This window comes from Camelus ferus, chromosome 12 (genome assembly GCF_009834535.1).
Source record: "Camelus ferus isolate YT-003-E chromosome 12, BCGSAC_Cfer_1.0, whole genome shotgun sequence".
Classification (NCBI taxonomy): domain Eukaryota; kingdom Metazoa; phylum Chordata; class Mammalia; order Artiodactyla; family Camelidae; genus Camelus; species Camelus ferus.
In genome coordinates, this window is record NC_045707.1 from 16,084,567 (window position 1) to 16,103,355 (window position 18,789).

The following is an 18,789-nucleotide window of genomic DNA, read 5'->3' on the forward strand; positions in this document are numbered from 1 at the left end:
GGACAACCCTTTTATAGGAGTGTTAGCTATGATGGTATAGTTGTAGTTCATACAATTCCCAGAGGCATTTAAGACCTATCCTTGGTTAGGTTTTCCTGTGTGTTTAGACTTGAGTATTGAAAAAGGACAGAACAAAAAGAAACAGAAACCATTAAGCCTATTTTTTAAGACCACAAAGCTTACATTTACTAACTTTAACCATTTTCTGCCTTTTGAGAGGTGACCTGTTCTAGATACTGTTTCACGGCTCCCTAGTCCTCCACTCCAGCTCAGTCTTTTTTGTCAACCCATGAGGCTTCTCAGGATGTGCAGCCACTTCATGTTTTCAGTCAAATTTCCAGGAGTTATATTGCAATATCTTACATACTAATATCCAACGTTTATTTAGTGCTTATTCTGTGCCAGGCATTGGGTCTTACTTTACATGTGTTAAACTCAATCAATCTACAAAACTCCACAGAACAGTAGTATTATTAAACCCATTTCATTACAACATCCCTCTCTCCTAACTAGAAAACTGGTCCAGAAGAGCCTGTGAGGTGCCACCACTGGCTGGACCAGTTTGTTTTAAAACAATTACCTTTGATTCTTGAAAATTACGTTTCTTTGTTTCACCCTACTTCCTTACTTCTGAAGTCAAAGACCTGTCCATCTGGTTTATAAAACTCTTTCTTGTTTGATAGAACTACCTGCATCATAACCAAGACTTTTTTTTTTCTTGTTCTTCAATTACTCCTCAAGGTTCAGAAGACTGGTAGGTACAGTTTGTGATACTTGCATGAGAAAGAAACATGGACAGTGGAAATATCTGTGAGTGGCAGTGTTGCACAGCATATTTGATTTAAACTCACGAGGCTTTACAGGTGGAAGAGGCGCTAAAGAAGGGGCAGTTCATATGCATTTTGAAGTTTTCAGTAAAATTTAGTTTCTTTTGATGGTTAACATTTTTCAGTCCTCCGACCTCTCTTGTACTCATCATTTGTTAAGCATTCTGTCTTCCAAGGAAGAAACAACCGAACATGAAAAGAATAACAAATTTACAACTAGCCTTGCAGCCATTAATATTCTGGGTTCTTTAATGACTGTGCTTTGTTAATCAGAAAAGGCTGATGTCTGAGAACCTCTTCTCCACTCCTTACCTTTATAGGGCACTTTGCTTTCCTATGATATATAATATTTTGATTTTTTTAAATAACGCTGAGACATGGGATGAGTATTACACTTTCCCAATTTTGATAAGAAGACACACTTAGAGGTTGGGTAATTTGCCTAATCAAAAATCTAAAGGGCAGTTACCTTTTAATAGGTAGTCAGTGTTTGCTGACTGAATGACAATGGGTAAACATTAGTGAGTTCTTAGGGCTGTTTGGCAGAGTAACTCCTGAGCTTTAAATCACATAATCTGACCCTAAAGGTCAAACCAGGAAGGGCTCTATCCACTGTATCAGTTTCCTACGTTGGCAATCTCAAACTAGTGAAAGTTCAGAGAAATTCTAGAACTTTTTGTTAAGAGCATACTAAAAGGTTGATCATTTGTTGTTTACTATCATTTTGCAATGAAATGGGTAAAGAAAAAAAATTCAGCATAATGCATCGGAATAATCCATAACTCCGTCTCCAAAAAGGCAGACACATTAAAAAAGTTTCAAGTTTTTGTAATGTATTAGAATTACTGTGATTTTATTTTATTGTCTGTAACTTGTTTCTAGTTAAGCAATTAAGATAAATACAGCCCACCGGCACCTAGTGGGTGTGGTTTTTTAATCCTTTCACCTGGGATAAAAGATACAACTCCGCGCAGTTTTAAGGGATTAAAATTAGTCTGGGTGGTGAGGCCTGGGCCTTCAAGCTTCAAGTCACTTTGGTCTACAAGAAGGGGATAGGTCAAACGTGGGTAAAGGCCAGGGACGACAGCTCTGGGGCAGAGCAACGAGGAGCTGAGCTCAGGGCGACGCCGCTAAGCGTAGAAAACCCCCCCATGGCGAGCGGCCTCCTAACACCGCCGAAGGGGTGCTGACCTCCGGAAACCAACTTGTGGGAAGAGTGGGGACAGAGCTCCGGGAGCCAAAAGGAACCACAGGTAACTTTCACCCCCAACTTTCGCCAGGATAGCGCCTTATGGACGCGAAAGTGGCCACCCCGGGGAGCCGCGGCACAAGATGGCGGCGCGTCACGTGCGCAACGCGGTGACGCAGGACGGCGGCTCGCACGGAGGGACCGCCCTAGCCTCGCCCCCCACGCTCGTTTACTCAGTTTTGCCCCCCTTCCCTCCCCCGCCCCCGGCCTGGTGTAGATCATGCCGCCAGTGGCGGCCCTGACTGCCGAGGAAACGGTAGCTTAGGACAGTTGGCTGTTAAGTGACACTGATTCTCCCCGCCCCGTCTGACCCCGGAGAAAGAGGCACGTCCCCCGCCGCGTGAAGGGGTGGGGAAGTGGGTAGTTAATTCGGATCCACCTGGGAGGGGGGAGTGGAAGTTCCCGCCCCGGACAGCGACGAGGCGGCAGCCACAGGTAAGCGGGGGGCGGGGGTGGGGACGTGTTCCCGGGTCCCCCTGTAGCGGGAGGGCACGGGGACGCGGCGCCGGCGGGGACGCCGAGGCGGGTCGCGCGTCGGGTGGGGGTCGCGCGGGGCGGCCGCCGTGGGGGAGGGGCGCGGAGGGCGCGCGGCGGAAGGGGGAGGGGCTGCCTGCTCTTCCCCGGCCGGGCGCGCTTCCGGTTTTCGCGCTTTGGCCCCCCTGTGCCCCTCAGTCAGCGGTCTCCTCTTCCCTCCCGCCCCCCCAATGAAAATTAAACCGAAGACCTCTCGCCGCGGGGTGGCTTTCGCCTCTGAAGCCGCCCCTCCGCGGCCCCAGGCGAGCGCCCTCCGTCGAAGGTCTAGGGGTTGGGGCGGGGAGCCGGGGGAGGGCGGCGTGGCCTTGGCCTCCGCGCGTCGTCAGCCGAGCGCGGCCGGACACCGGTCGTCTGCGCCGGTGGGCCTTCGGTGTATGAGGCCTGGCCGGGTCCCTGTGAAGGGCAGAACCAGCCCTTACCCTCAGGGAGCTTCCAGTCGAGGGGGGAGAGAGATGGTAGAATAGTCACAACACACGAAACAGTTACGGAAAGGTGCAGCCAACAAGCGAGGAGAGTGGAGTGACAGAAGGTCCTCTGTTTATCTCTGGACGGACGGTCAAACCGAGAAAACGTTCTCTTTGGTTTTCTCCTGTATCACAGACCTAAGTTTGGTATTTCATAGAGTCAACTACGCCGTGGAGCGTGCCGCTTGATTTCTTTAAAATGTTTGCAGATGTTTCTGACTAGCCGTTTCGTCAGCTTTTGAGGAGTGGTGATTGGGCTAGTAAGTCTTTAGAATCCTTTACATTTCTGAGGCTTTTTCAGCTAGGACTTGGCAAGCGTCTTTGTCATACTGGCCTCGTTTGTGATGAGTTTGTTCGTAATGTTTGCTTATGTTCGCAAAATGCATTTTATCCTGAGAATTTCGTTATCAACAGAAATACGCAGTTTTATTAAAGTGCTATTTTTCCTATAGACTTTATAATGTGCAGTTTTCTCAGTGTCCCGATTATCATCAGTATTGTAGCCCTAAAATCAAATATGTTAGGTCTGTTATTTGCAGTTATCTTTAAGGTTCGGCTTCGTTTGTGATACATCTGTGCAGTACTACTGTATCACCAGTAGGTGGTAGTCCTTTCAGAATTTTTTTTTTCCCACATGTCATCCCATTTATTTATACTAATGAATTTTCAATTCTGAAGTAGGTTGTTTCCTTGTGCCTGAATTGTTCTGGTCCTAATGCTGGCTTGAAGTAATTGTCTAAAAATATTTCTGTAACCATTATTTCTATCAGTTTTAAGTAGATAAAGCCAACTAAACATACTGGTTTATTCGGCAGCAATGAATGTTAAGTATTGGTGTTACATCGGGGACAGGATGTGGTCTTTGACTCCCTGGAGCATGCATTCTGGTAGGGAGACAGAAAACAGGTTATTACAGTACTGTGATAAGTGCGGTAAAAGGATGGGAACATGTGCTGTGGGGATATAGCCAAAGCTTCTAGACCAGTCTAAGGGAGTCCGTGAAAGTTTGCCTAGAAGAATAACTCGGAGGAATGGGCTACATGAAAAGGAGTAGTGTTTCTGGCAGAGGGAATAGCATATGTGAAAGCAAAGGAGGCATGTTTTAAGATCTGAAAGAAATTCAGTATGTCTAATAGGAGCAATTTTTAAGGAAGATCATGAGTTCAGTTGTGGAACGTTGAACAAGAGCCCTCTTGCCCTCAAACTTAACATAGTTCAGCATCATCTACAAGTGAGGAAACTAAGCTCTCTTCATTCATCAGATGAGAATACTATACTGTGTTTGTTGATGTTTCCTATTTATTGCATACGTGAAGGCACAGAAGAGCATACATTGACAAGATACAGGCCCTGTTCTTAAGCACCTTAAGACTGGGGGAAATAGACTTGCCAATAAATGCAGTTCAGAATGTTAAGAAACCTTATTAGAAATATCTTTAAGGCACAGTGGAAGAAGCATTAAGGGAGGAAGGACCTAGAGCAGCCGGGAAAGACCTAGAACAGAATGTAATGTTTGGGGTAAAAGTTGAAAATTAGGAGTTCGTCAGGTGAACAAGTTGGGGATGTGAGGGTTTTGCTGGAAGAGGGAATAAAAGAACATGGATTTTAGATTTAAATCGTTCTGGCTTCAGATCTTGCATTCACATCTTACTGTGAGATCCACAGAAATGGCGGTTTCTTTGAAGCTCAATTTACCCAGCTCTCATATAGGGAATCCAGCAGATGATACATAAAAAAAAGTTCTTAGCAAGCTTGTTTGAAAGTGCCATGCCTTTACTTACATTCTCCATATGTCAAAAGATCACCTGCTGTTATTTCTTGGGTCCCCAAATTCATTCCTACTGATAACTTCTGAAACTGTGTTTCACTGCCCACTTGTGATTCTGCCCAACGTGAGATTGTTTCCTGTTCAGCTTCCAGCTGATGCCTGGAGCTTACTTTATTTTTACAGAAAGTGCATTTGTACACATAAAATTCTGTGTTGAACAAGTTTTTAACAGATTGTTAATCTTAACCTTAATTTTAGGAATAAAAGCTTTAAAAAGTGAACAAATAAAGGTTATTCTCTGATAACATCACTAAAAAAATGCAGAGTGTGTGTATTGTTGTTTATAATGAGATGAAACTGTAAGACTGCTTTCATTTTGGGAAAAAAGAGGTGATTAGTTGATGTCTCTTAAAAAAAAACATAGAAAATGGGTTATCTTCTTTTCCATTAGAAATATGGTTGTAATAATTGTCCAAAATGTTATTTGCTGACTGTTGTGGCTTTTACTAGGAAATGTGTGTTGTTTTGTTGATCATGTTAGTTTCCATTAGATATAGGATTTCTTAATAATATTGTTAATGAGAAAATCAGTGAGTCACAGTGAAACAGAAAAGTATCATTTTCAGTAATTTAACAAGGTTTAAAAAAACCTTTATAGTTTCTTTCAATGCTTTAGCACTACATCTCCCCCCCCCCCCTTCTCTGGTCTATATTATGTCTTCTGAAATGGAGTGATTAAAAAGTCATTTTCAGTAGAGATAGTATGTAGAAAGTATATAATTCCATCTTTGATGCTGTCTGTATGTTTAGTCTGTGGGATTATAGTTCTGTTAGTGTAGATTAGAGATCACTGCAGTCTTCCTAAAGAAGGGACTGTATATAGCTTAAAAGCAGTTGAAGAAACAACAAAGGAAACACTAGATGGAATTGTCAAAATTTTAAGTTTTATTATTATAGTTGTCATATTGGAAAACTGTATCAAAATGATAGAAATAAAATTTATATGAAGAAATAATATAGGCTAATAAAGGAAACAGTAAGGTCTTGTAGATAGATGGACAAATAATATGAACAGCTTACACAACTAATGGAAAATTAAAGAAATATAAAACAATGTACCATTTTTCACCTATTATGTTTGTAATGACTTAAAAATCCCATTGTTTTCTCACATGCTTCTAATGGACTCTTTCAGGAAACCTTAAATATTCATACTCCTTAAGTAATTCTCCTTTTTGGAATATATTCTATGGAAAAAATTTTAATTATAGAAAAAGCTTTGTATACTAAATATATTAATCTCTGTTGTTTTGTTTGGTAAAACACAAATTTATGTTCATATTATATAGCATTTAAATATATTTCTATTTAAAATCTAGAAAATATTTGTGATAAATGAAAGCAGGATACAAAATCGTACATACCCAGCTTACATGTCCTGCAGTTGATTATCTAGATTATCTAGATCTTTAGAACCTCCATAGGTGTGGATTGATTGATTGATTGATTGATTGATTGACTTATTTACTAATTTATTCAATCCTTGCTCAGTACATTCTTCATGTTAAACTATATATGCAGTTAGAAACTGTTCCCTAGACTGTAGAAAAGAATGCTTGTGTCACTGGACAGAAGACTATCACACTTCTTTTTTTTAAATTTTTTTACATTTTTATATTTTTATTGAAGTAGTCAGTTTACAATGTGTACGTTTCTGGTGTACAGGATAATGCTTCAGTCATCCATATACATACATATATTTTCATATTCTTTTTCATCACAACTTACAGGATATTGAATATATAGTTCCCTGTGTTATACAGTATGTTGTTTATCAGATTTTGTGAGAATTCTTCTGTATTTCAAAGCGAGAGACACTCTGCCAGAGTGCAGTAGGTGTTCTGTGCGATTCAGTTGGTTTGTAGATGTAATTCCTGGTGTATTTGTGGGAGAGGGTGAGTTGTGAGCCCCTCTACTCTGCCATCTTGGTCTATCATACTTCTTGAGTGGGATAACATTTGAAAATTTAGTCGCAGTAATTTATATGCATATACCATTTTTTAAATTTAAACGTGTTCATGTGGATCAAAATTCAAGAAATTCAAAGAAAGATGCAAGGAAAAGCCTCTTTTCTATCTCTGAACCATAGCTACCAATTCTCTTCCATAAAGGCAACCAAGTTATCAATTTTTAATGCAATTCTAGAGTACACTATCTATACCCTTTAGCACTTTTTATTTGCCATTTTTAAAGATCTTATCATTAGGTCACTACACACCCAGAGCAGAGTTGTAGGAACTTACTGAGTCTGGATAAATTGAGCTCAACCCGCAAAAGTTTTGTCTTGTTCCATTGAAAAAGTATGCATGTTAAGAAAAGAAGTATCTTAAGATTTCTTGAAAATGAAGTTAGAAAGCATCTTTTAACTGACTTTTTTTCCTTTACAGTTGATTATGGAAGATTCTCACAAGAGTAACACTTCAGAAACAGCACCTCAGTCTGGTTCAACAGTTCAGGGAGCTCATATTTCTCATATTGCTCAACAGGTAAGGAACCAGTTAAGAATATTTGTTACACGGATTAATTGTTGTTTCACATCTCTAATTACTAATGTTCAAAAAAAGAACCAAGCAAAAAAACCTGTAAAATGTAGAAATGTATGGAAGGAAGAAATACTTTAAGTGTCTTGTCAAGGTCATTCAGTTCTGTTTTCTTTTATACAGAGTATATTTAGCATTTTAATATGTATACACTTCCCAAAACTTGGAGAGGTAGATTTCATTTTATGTGGTGCATGATTATTTAGATTTTTTTTTTAAGATTAATTTTGTTGCTGCATAAGAAAAATGAAAAATTGTTTGGCTCTTTGGGCTAACTGGAAATAGAGACTAATAAGTTTAGGAGGTAAACCATCTTTAATTCAGTAGATGTATTGTGGATATGTAGGAAATATTTTTGCTGAACTGGAAAATCAGTATATTTATTAGAGAATTTGAATGACAGACATGCATATTGCAAACCTGATTTTTTTTTTCTGATGATATTTTTAAAATTTCAAATTTTCTGATCTATGCACCTGACCCAGTTCAGGGAAAACAACTGACAGAATTTGTAGCCAGTGATAAGATTTGAACTTACAAGCAAAAATTAGAATTTTGGAAAACTTGTATTCACCATCGTGAACTTGACAGCTTCCCAGTAGTACTGACTTTCTACTTATAAAATTGTATTACAAAATCATGCATGTTATAAGATCCATTCAGAGTGCAAGACAGACCAATTGGATTTTAATATTAACAGAATACACAAAATTCAGATTGTATATTGCAAACAACGTTTAAGAAACTACAACCTGTTGAGTTTTGATGTGGCATCAAAGAAGAATGTACACAATTACCTTTAAAACACTCCTCCCTTTTCTGACTACATATCTGTGAGACCAGACTTTCTTCGTATATCTCAACCAAAACAACATATGGCAAATAGTTAATGTAGAAGCAGATAAGAGAAATTCAGCCATTTTCTTTTCTTTTCTTTTTTAATTGGAGGTACTGGGGATTGAACCCAGGACCTCTTGCATGCTCAGCCTGCGCTCTATCACTGAGCTATCCCCTCCCCCAGCTATTTTCTTTTAACTCAGACATTAAGGAGATTTGCATAAATGTAAAACAGTGTCATTTCTGTCACTAATTTTTTGGGGGATATTTAATTATATGAATGAACATATAGTATTTATGTGTACATTATAACATGTAATGGATTTATGACCATTATTTTAAAATGAACTGTTAAATATTTTTTAAATTTCTTTTTAAATTTTAAATGTAAGTATTAGTAGATAAAAACCCACATAAATACAAGTTCTTTGGGGTCTTTAATAATTTTTAAGAGTATAGAAGGGTCTTGAGACCACAAAGTTTGAGAACCTAAAGATTTAAAGGATTAGTCCTTCAAGCTTGATGCATCCTTCTATATTATTTGGCTTTATCTGTGAAGAATAATGGTGTCTTCTCCAGATGGTGTTGGAAAAACAATGACAGAGGTTTTTAGTTACCTTTCTGCTAGTAGAGCCCTTCAGAGAAATGTTTTAATTCAGTTGGCTTGCTTTACACATTTTAGTTACTTTGGTTAGATGTGAATGTTTTCCATGTTTCCTCAGAAGCATATTGATAGTGATAGAATAAGTATATTTCTAGGTGGTAAATAATTTTACAGTGATTTTTTAAAAAATAATTTCACTAACTTTGTATCCAAATTCTTGTGGCTTGACTACTTTATTAGACTCTAAATTCTGTAAGGAAACAGTCTCTAATACAGTAATATTTATTCAGTCATTCAGTGTAAGTTGGGGATATAGCAGTGAACAAAAGTCTAATCTCTCGTGGAATTTATTCTAGTTTTGGGGAGAATAAAACAGACATCAGTTGGTAGTAAGTGCTGTGGAGGCTAATAAAGCCAGGTAGGAGGGATAGGGAATTCTTGTTGGGGACAGGGACTTGCTTTTTTATAAAAGGTGATCAGAGAAGTCTAACTGTGGGAATACCTCTACAATTATATGGACCAGCAATTATAAACTCTCTTGAGACTGATATGTGCTTGGCATGGTTAAGGAACAGCAGGGCAGCCAGTGTGGTGGAAGAGGGACACAAGATGAAGCAGAGAGGTTTGGGGTTAGAGGGTAAGAGTGCCAGATAATGTAGGCCTTGTATGCTACCAGAAGATTTCTGGCTTTTAATCTCGGTGAGATGAGGAGCCTTTGGAGTGGTTTGAGTAAAAACATTATCTGACTGATATTTTAATAGGATCACTCTAGCTGCTTTGGAGTGGAAGCAGAAAAATCAGTTAGGAGGCTGTTACACTAATTGTGCGTGAAAGACATTAGTGGCTTGGACCAAGGTGGTAGCAGTGGTAGTGGTGAGATAAAGTTAGATTCTGGATATAATTTGGTTGTGAGGCCAACAGCGTTTGCTTTTGGATTGGATGTGGGTTTAGAGAAAAAAAGATTGACTTTATAATTTTTGACTTCAATAACTGTAAGAAAGAATGGAGTTGCCATTTATTGAGATGGACAATGCTGAAGCATTTTTTTTTCTTCTTTGTTTTCTTTTTGGGGAGATGTTGGCAATCAGAAATTTGGTTTTTGGGCATGTAAAGTTTGTGATACTATCTGTGTTAGTTTTCTGTGCTGCAAAACAAAGTACCACAAATTTAGTGGCTTAAAACAACACACATTTATTATCTCACAATTTCTGTAGGGTCAGGCACTTCTTAGTTGGGTTCTCTGCTTCACAGTTTCACCTAGCTGCAATTAAGATATTGGCTAGGGCTGGCTTCTTATCTGGAGACTAGAATGGACAATTCACTTCTAAGCTTACTCAGGTTGTTGGCAGAATTCATTGTTACAGCTGTAGGACTGAGAACTCTTTAATTTTTTGTTGGCTGTGGGCCACCCTCAGCCATTAGAGATTGACTGCAATTTGCTGCCACGTGGCCCTCTCCATAAGCAGTTCACAGCATGGCAGCCTGCTTTAAATTCAGCAAGAGAGTGAGAGTGTGCTGGCAAGACGGAGTCTTACATAATATAACATAATAAAGGGAATGATATCCTGTTCCTATGCTATAAAATGTGACTTAATCATAGGAATGATGCCCCATCATCTTTGCCTTATTCTGTTGGTTAGAAGCAAGCTGCAGGTCCCTCCCACACTCAAGGGGGAGAAAATTACATTAAGGCATAAACACTAGAAGGTGGGGACCATGGGGGCCACCCTAGAATTTTTAAGGCAAACCATACAAGTAGATCTCTCCAGCAGGTAGCTGGATATATATAGTGTGGAATCCAGGGGAGTGGTCAGACTAGAAATGTAAATTTAAGAGTTCTCAATATATAGGTAGTACTTAAACTCATAGGGTGATTCTGGCTTCCATTTAGGCTATAGAAAGCTGGAAGGAGTATTGCTCCCACTGTAAAACAAGAATAAGCTTAGATACACAAAATTATTACGTCTCTCAACGCATTAAAAGTGGGATGTGGACATGGCCTACCTGTAGCAGAGCACAGGAAAAAGGCAGAGCTGTCAAAAGGGGGAAAGAATTTAGCTAAATTTTCAATGAGTTGCTAAAGTCTGAGTGTAGGTTAGCATGAGCATATAGAACCTTTGGGAGCTGCATCACAAGGGTAGGTAACACCCACCTGCAGCCTTTTCTCCAAGGACCTCTAAGAGCTGCTCGTGAGAAAGATTAGAGGAAGCAAGGGAGACCAGAGAAAGCCCCTCTAGGTGATACAGCCTTGCCTGGACCCTTTTTCCGTGTGGAAAAGAGCTTTAAGCCACTAGAGGAAGGGAATAAACCCCATATTCCATTGTGGGTGGGAGAAGTGGAAAGAAAAAACCCATAAACTCTAAAGGGAAGGACAGAAAACTTTTCTGGGTCCAGATCATTAGTTTTCCTACTACGGGGAGAGAGCCCTACCCTCTAAGACTAAGACTAGCAGGATGACAGAGAACCTCTGTGACACCTCCCTACCACCCCAAGCAAATGAAGTAATAGCAGTCTATCCCTGGGAAAGGGGAAGGGTAAGAATATGGAGAGACACTCTGGGCCAGATGCACATAGAAAGCCTAAGGCTGAGGGTGGAGCAAGAACATTGAGAAAAACAGCTTGACAAAACAGCTCCCACCTTAAGCAGGTCACACTACAGGAATTTGAAGCTGGTAGTGTACTTAATGTAATCACAACAAAACCCAAACCCTGCTCAGTTCCTGAATGGATTGGCTCAATTCTTCCTCCCCCACCCTCCCTAAAAGCCTAGAAGAAGAGTGCCCACTTTTAGGCATAAATACTGTTTCCTCAGTCTCTGCTGTCTTACGCATGATGTCCATCATTCAGGCAAAAATGACAAAGCATGTACAAAAAGGCAAGAAGAAAACCTGCTGTCAAAAATAAAAATAATCAGTAGACTCAAGATGACTCAGAACTGTCAGTGAATTTAAAACAATATTATATTAAAGGCTGTAGAGGAAAAGGTGGACAATGTGTATGAGCAGGAGGTGAATTTCAGCAGAGGAATAGAAACTGTATGAGAGAGTCAGATGGAAGTGCTAGAAATAAAAATTGTGACATAGATGAAGTATGTTTGGGGCTTATTAGATTTGATACAGCCAAGGAAAGAACTGGTGAACTTGAAGATAGGCCAACAGAAATCCAAACTGAAAACAAAGAAAAAAAAGTGGGAAGAAAAACAGAACAGAGCATCCAAGAGCTGTGGAACAATATCTAAATATTTAACATTAAGTGTAATTAAAGTTATGGGACTAGATGAGATTACTGGGGTGTGAGTGTAGTCAGAGACGAGGTCAGTGGATTTGACTCTGGGGCTTTCCAACATTTAGAGTGTGGGGAGGCTGAAGAGGGATGGCCAGTGAGGTAAAAAGAAAATCAAGGGAAACTGGGATCTTGGAAATTAAGAATGAGGTGATAGTCAACTGTGTAAAATGCTGCTGGTAGGTAAAGTGAGGAATAACAATAACTATCATATAGTTCATTCTCATTATTCAAGGATTCTCTATTTGCAAATTCACTTACTTGATAAAATATATTTGTAACCACAGACAAAATCAATACACACCTTTGTGGCCATGAGAGGACATGCATGGAGTAGTGAAAAATTTGAGTCACTTTCTCAATTGAGGTAAAACAGGGCAATACTCTGTCGTAATTTTAGCTCTCATACTGTAAATAATTCTCCTTTTTGTGGTCTAGTCAGTGCCATGTTTTTCACACTTTTTGCTTCTTGTTGGTAATCTTTCTGTTTAAAATGGCCTCTAAGCATGGTGCTGAAGTGTTTAAGTGCCAGAAGGCTGTGATGTACCTCATATAGAAAATACATGTGTTAGATAATTTTCACTCAGGTACAACTTATAGTGCTGTTGACCATGAGTTCAATGTTAATGAATTAACAACACTATATTCCAGACCGCCACAGTAAACATAATATTGTAATAAAGTAAGTCACACAAATTTTTTGGTTTCCCAGAACATATAAAATTTATGTTCACTGTATTCTATTAAGTGTGCAGTAGCATTCTGTTTAAACAATGCACATATTTAAAATAACACTTTATTGCTAAAAAATGCTACCCATCATCAGAGCCTTCGGCGAGTCTCAGTAGTAACAACCAAGATCACTTATCACAGATCATCATAGCAAATATAATAATAATGGAAAAAGTTTAAAATATTGCAAGAATTACCAAGTGATCAAATGCTGTTGGGAAAATGGTGCCAACAGACTTGTTCTACACAGGGTTGCCACAAACCTTTAATTCATAAAAAGTGCAATATCTGCAAAGCACAATAAAGTGACACATGGTAAAACTAGGTATGCCTGTATTAGATAAGATGTCTTTAAACAGAAGCACACTTAAAATAAGGTTATATTAACTAGTTGATGGAAATGTGCCCAGAGGCTTGCGGGAATGTGACCCTCTATTTCCCCTGTGAGCAATAGTTCAGTATTTGCTAATTCAGTGTATAGGGCAACCTTATAGAACATAACAACCACAAATAGTAAGAATTGACTGTATCTGGCAATATGGAGTTCATTGGCAGCCTTGACAACAACAATCTTCAGTAGGAGTGGGGATAAAAATCTAATTGGATCCTAGAGAACAGGGAAGAAAAGAGGGGAGAAAGTGGATAAACTCATTGAAAACAAAATGAAGACAACTCCATTGAGGACTTTTGCTGCAAAGGGATCTAAGAAATGAAGTTGCTGGAGGGGGCTCTATGGATCATGGAAGTTTTATTTTTATTATTACCTTTTATGATGAGAAGAATTAACAGCCTGTTTGTGTGCCAGTGGGAATGATACAGTAAAAGGGGATAATCTGATGATACAAGACAGGAAGGACAGTCTTGTGGTGATGTACTTGAGGGGAGAGGATGAGAACTGGTCTACAAGTGGAAAATTTTATATGAGCCTAGGTATACATTCAAAGTAAGAAAGAAAGGTGGGTAAGATTGGGGGTGAGATACTCTGAAAGTTTTCTTTTGGTAACTTGTTTTTCAGTCAAAATAAAATGCTTCTAGAAGATATGGAAGAAGGAGAAAACAGGAAATAGTCTGCAAGGACAGTAGGAAACTAGGGTTATGTAGTAGGATTGTTGGAGAGCATTACCAGTCTACTTGAGGTTACTGATCATGAACTTAAAGTGAGACCATTAGGGTTTACAACTGTGTGTTTTTCTCCAGATTCAGGTACTTGCATACAGGTTACAGGCATAGAGTATGTGAGTTAACAGGGTTGCTGTTTAGTCACAAGACTACAGTAGAGCAAGAAAAAACAAGGACAGTGAAGGTATATGTGATACAGTGATTATAATCCTGGACCATGAAATTTAAGCTCTATAGGAAGGAAGTGGGGACCTGATAGAGTCAAAAGCAGGGAAAAGATCGTAGACTCAATGGATTATAGGTTCCTGTGGAAATCCAAGAATTGTTGAGAGTCCAAATAGTAGTGGTAGTGAGCTGGAAGTAGGTGATACTCTGAATTTGAGATTATAGAGGGGTGCATTTATTGGTAATGATAAGGTTTAGGTAAATGGTTCTCAACTGGAGTAGAACTGTTTCCCCACTGAGATGTCTGAAAATACATAGTAGGGTAGGAGTTGCCACTGGCATTTAATGGGCAGAGGCTAGAGATGCTAACTGTTTTGCATTGAGCAGGATATTCCTGCACTTGGAAGAATTGTTCTGCCCAAAATACCTGTTTAGAAACCCTCTAGGGTTATGACAGTGGGAGTAGGTGGCAGAGGAGGGTGGAAGACAGGGCTTTGGAGGAAAGGAATCAGAAACAGGCCCAGGCATGGGAGGATATCGGATGTTGCATTCTGAAATCACCACCAATTATATCGGGAATAGTACTGGAGAGAATAGAGTGATAAAGTCCTAAAAGAAATGAGGGAACATGACTGCCACAAGGACAGTCTGCTGCTATGAGCCTCAAAGCTGAGAGTTTTCAGGCAGAGCTTTTTGAGGGGGGATGGGGTGGGTAGGTAATTAGGTTTACCTATTTTTTTAGAGGAGGTACTGGGGATTGAACTCAGGACCTTGTGCATGCTAACTAAGCATGGGCTCTACCATTGAGCTATTCCCTCATCCCGTAGACAGACTTTGAAGGGACAATGGCCTGGAAGTAACAATGAAGAGCAAAGGAAACACCTACCCTATCTGTAGGCTCGGCGTATGGGGAGTGCAGGAGAGAGCCATAAGAGAGGCAGTGTTCTCCAGAGGAGAGCAGAGGTTCAATTATGGCAAGAAGGTGAAGGGGAGGGACCCAATACTTGATGAATTTCATTTAATTACAAAGTATATATAGATTGAGAGGCAGCTTTGCTTAAGACCTGGTCTAAATCCTGGTTTTGTCACTTAGTGACTCTGGGACATTGACTAAGTCACTTAACAGCTTGATGTTCAGCATCTGGAAATTAAGGGAATCAGACTTGGTGATCTCTAAGGTCTTTTCCAGTTCATAACTTTCAGTAATTCTCATACTCTAGAGAAATTTCTGTACTTCAACCATGTGTGAATAGGGAAGACAGTCTTAGTAACAGCTAACATTCATTGAGTGTCCACTGTGTGCCAAGTGTATTTCTAAGCATTTCACGTGTTTTAATGCCTTCAAATTCTTACCAACCTACTGTGCTTTTATAATCCACATTTTAGAGATCACACAGCTAGTAAGGCTAGAGACATGGTTTGAATTCCAGCAGTTTGACTTCTCTCACTGTTTGGGTTTCCTGAGAAGCAGACTGTGTGATGGAGATTAGCATGCAGGAGGTTTAATAGGAAGTCTTTTGGGGATTACCACCTGTGGAAGGGAAAGAAAGGAATTGAAGGAAGCAGGATTGGGCAGAGGGAAAAGTTGGACAGTGATTCAGACTCAGTGAAGGCCTTCAGAGTTGGGGTAAGGAACCAGCCAGGCCTTTATATTCCTGCATACAGTACCAGGCATTGGATCTTGACTGACCTGGGAGGTGGTATGTGCAACCTCAGGCAAGGTGACTGTCATCAGCCAGGGCAGTTCTAAAGAGGGCTGACAGCTGAACACTGTCAGCAGCTGTCTTCCAGCAGCTGGGGAATAATAAGTCTTTTACTAGAGAAAGGGGATCTGGTTGTTGAATCATGGTGTCCACTACAACTGCAGGGTTTGTAATTACCATAGTCTTTTGTTGCCACCAGGCAGAGGATGAGGATAAATGAGGATAATTTAAGAAATTACAAAATAGACTTGGCTCCAGAACATTTTTAAAACAGATTGATTTTCATTCCATTCATATTTTTGACATGAAAACTTAACCCAAGGGTTCATCCAGGGGTAAGCTAAGAATGTGTGTGTGTGTGTGTGTGTGTGTGTGTGTACATAAGTGTTTCTGGTAATCCTTTCTTACCTGGAGGCTCTGATTTCTTGGATGTTCTTGGTCATCTGGGTTTTACTTTTTAGAAAAGAAAGAGTCTTCTTTAGAGAGTTAGAAATCTAGGTGAATTTATTTGGGTGTTTCTAGTATGAATGGTTTGGAAAATAGAAGAATAATTTTTCTTTTTCATTTGCTTACTAGGGTCTTTCACAAGGGCAAAACTTTTAAATTTTGATTAGGGCCAATTTATCAATTTTTCCTTTTTTTTTTTTTTTTGGCATGGGGAGGGAGATAATTAAGTTTATTTGTTAATTTTTAGAGGAGGTACTGGGGATTGAACCCAGGACTCTGTGCATGCTAAGCATGGGCTCTACCACTTTGAACTATACCCTCCCCTACTCAGTTTTTCCTCTTACATGGATTGTGCTGCTGGTGTCTTAAGAACTCTGCCTAGTCCTAAATTTCAAAGGTTTTTTTCCCCTTATGTTTCTTCCTAAAAGTTTTATAGTTTTATATTTTACCTTTAAGTCCATGATTCACTTTAAAATGTAATATTTGTGCAGATTTGAGGAGGGGTTATTGTCTTTGCCTATGGGATGTACAGTTGCTACAGCATCATTTACTGAAAAGAGTATCCCTCCTCCACTGAACTGCTTTTGCACCTTTGTCAGAAATCATTTGGGCATGTTTATCTATTTCTGGGTTCTCTATTGTGATCTGTTGATCTATATGTCTATCCCTTAGTCAGTGCCACATTGTCTTGATTACTCTGTATAGTAAGCCTTAACATCCAGAAGATGCTTCCTCTCATTTTATTCTTTTTCAAAACTGTTTTGGCTTTTTTAGGTCCTTTTCCAAATAAATTTTATAGCAAGCTTGTCTATGTCTGCAAACCTATAGATCAGATTGAGGGGAACAGACATCTTGTTGAATCTTATAATCCTTGAATATGGTGAATCTCTCCAGTTATTCGGTCTCCTTTGATTTCTTTCCATTTCATTTTGTCATCTTCAACATACAGATCCTGTACTACATGTTTTGTTAGACATACCTAAGTATTTCATTTTCTTTGGCACAGTTGTATATAATATTGCATATTTTCTTTGGAGCTATTGTAAGTGATATTGTATTAATTTTGAATTTCACTTGTTTGTTGTTAGGATAAAGAAATGTAATTGATTTTTTATTGATCTTGTACCTTGCAACATTGCTGAACTCACATATTAATTCTAGGAGGGATGATTTTGTTTGTTCATTTGTTTTTTAATATTCCTTGGGATTTTCTATGTATAGTTGTGTCATCTGCCAATAGAGATGGTTTTATTTCTTCTTTTCCAGTCTACATGCATTTTATTTTTTTTCGCACCTTATTGCACTGGCTAGAACTTGCAGAACTGTCTTGAATAGAGTGGTGAAAATGGACTTTGCTCCCAATTTCAAAGGGAAAGCATTCATTCTTTCATTATTGAATGAAAAGTCACAAATGACAAATGCTGGAGAGGCTGTGGAGAAAAAGGAGCCCTCCTACACTGCTGGTGGGAATGCAGTTTGGTGCAGCCATTATGGAAAACATTATGGAGATTCCTCAAAATACTAGGAATAGACCTACCATATGACCTGGGAATCCCACTCCTGGGCATAAATCCAGAAGGAACCCTACTTCAAAACGACACCTACACCCCAATGTTCATAGCAGCACTATTTACAATAGCCGAAACATGGACACAGCGCAAATGTCCATCAATAGGTGACTGGATAAAGACGATGTGGTTTATTTATACAATGGAATACTATTCAGCCATAAAAACCGACAACATAATGCCATTTGCAGCAACATGGATGTTACTGGAGAGTGTATTCTAAGTGAAGTAAGCCAGAAAGAGAAAGAAAAATACCATATGAGATCACTCATATGTGGAATCTAAAAAAAACCCATAAATACAAAACAGAAACAGACTCATAGACATTGAATACAAACTTGTGGTTGCCAGGGGGACAGGGGTTGGGAAGGGACTGGGATTTCAAAATGTAGAATAGATAAACAAGATTGTACTGTGTAGCACAGGGAAATATATACAGGATCTTGTGGCTCACAGCGAAAGAGAATGTGACAATGAATGTATGTATGTTCATGTATAACTGAAAAATTGTGCTCTACCCTGGAATTTGACACAACATTGTAAAATGACTATAACTCAATAAAAAATGTTTTAAAAAATTAAAATTAAAAAAACATTAGCTGTAAGTTTCTTATAGATACTCTTTGTGAGTTTGAGGAAGTTCCCTTCTATTCCTAGTTTCCTGAGTTTAAATTTTTTTTTCATGAAATGATGTTAGATTTTTCAGACTCTTTCTCTGCATCAACTGGTGTGATCATATGATTTTTTCTTCTTTGGCCTGTTTGGATGTGGTGGATTATATTTTTAAATGTTAAACGAGCCTTGCATACCTAAAATAAATAGTACTTGGTCATGGTGTTATTTTCTTTTTATATGTTACTGGATTCTGTTTGCTAATATTTTGTTGACAA

At 39.1% G+C, this 18,789-nt stretch overlaps 1 protein-coding gene across 8 annotated transcripts in view; it reads left to right on the forward strand.

The window, feature by feature from the left end:
• The first annotated feature begins 2,255 nt into the window (after window positions 1–2,255).
• Window positions 2,256–18,789, forward strand: part of ATF1 (activating transcription factor 1) — a 55,931-nt gene continuing 39,397 nt past the window's right edge. For 2 of the 8 annotated variants that reach the window (XM_032492808.1, XM_032492812.1), the window contains exons 1-2: window positions 2,275–2,400; window positions 7,290–7,388. In XM_032492808.1, coding sequence (XP_032348699.1) covers window positions 7,296–7,388 — 93 coding nt within the window. In that variant the 5' untranslated portion in view covers window positions 2,275–2,400; window positions 7,290–7,295. The other 6 variants (XM_032492811.1, XM_032492807.1, XM_032492805.1 and 3 more) reach the window with 6 other exon arrangements.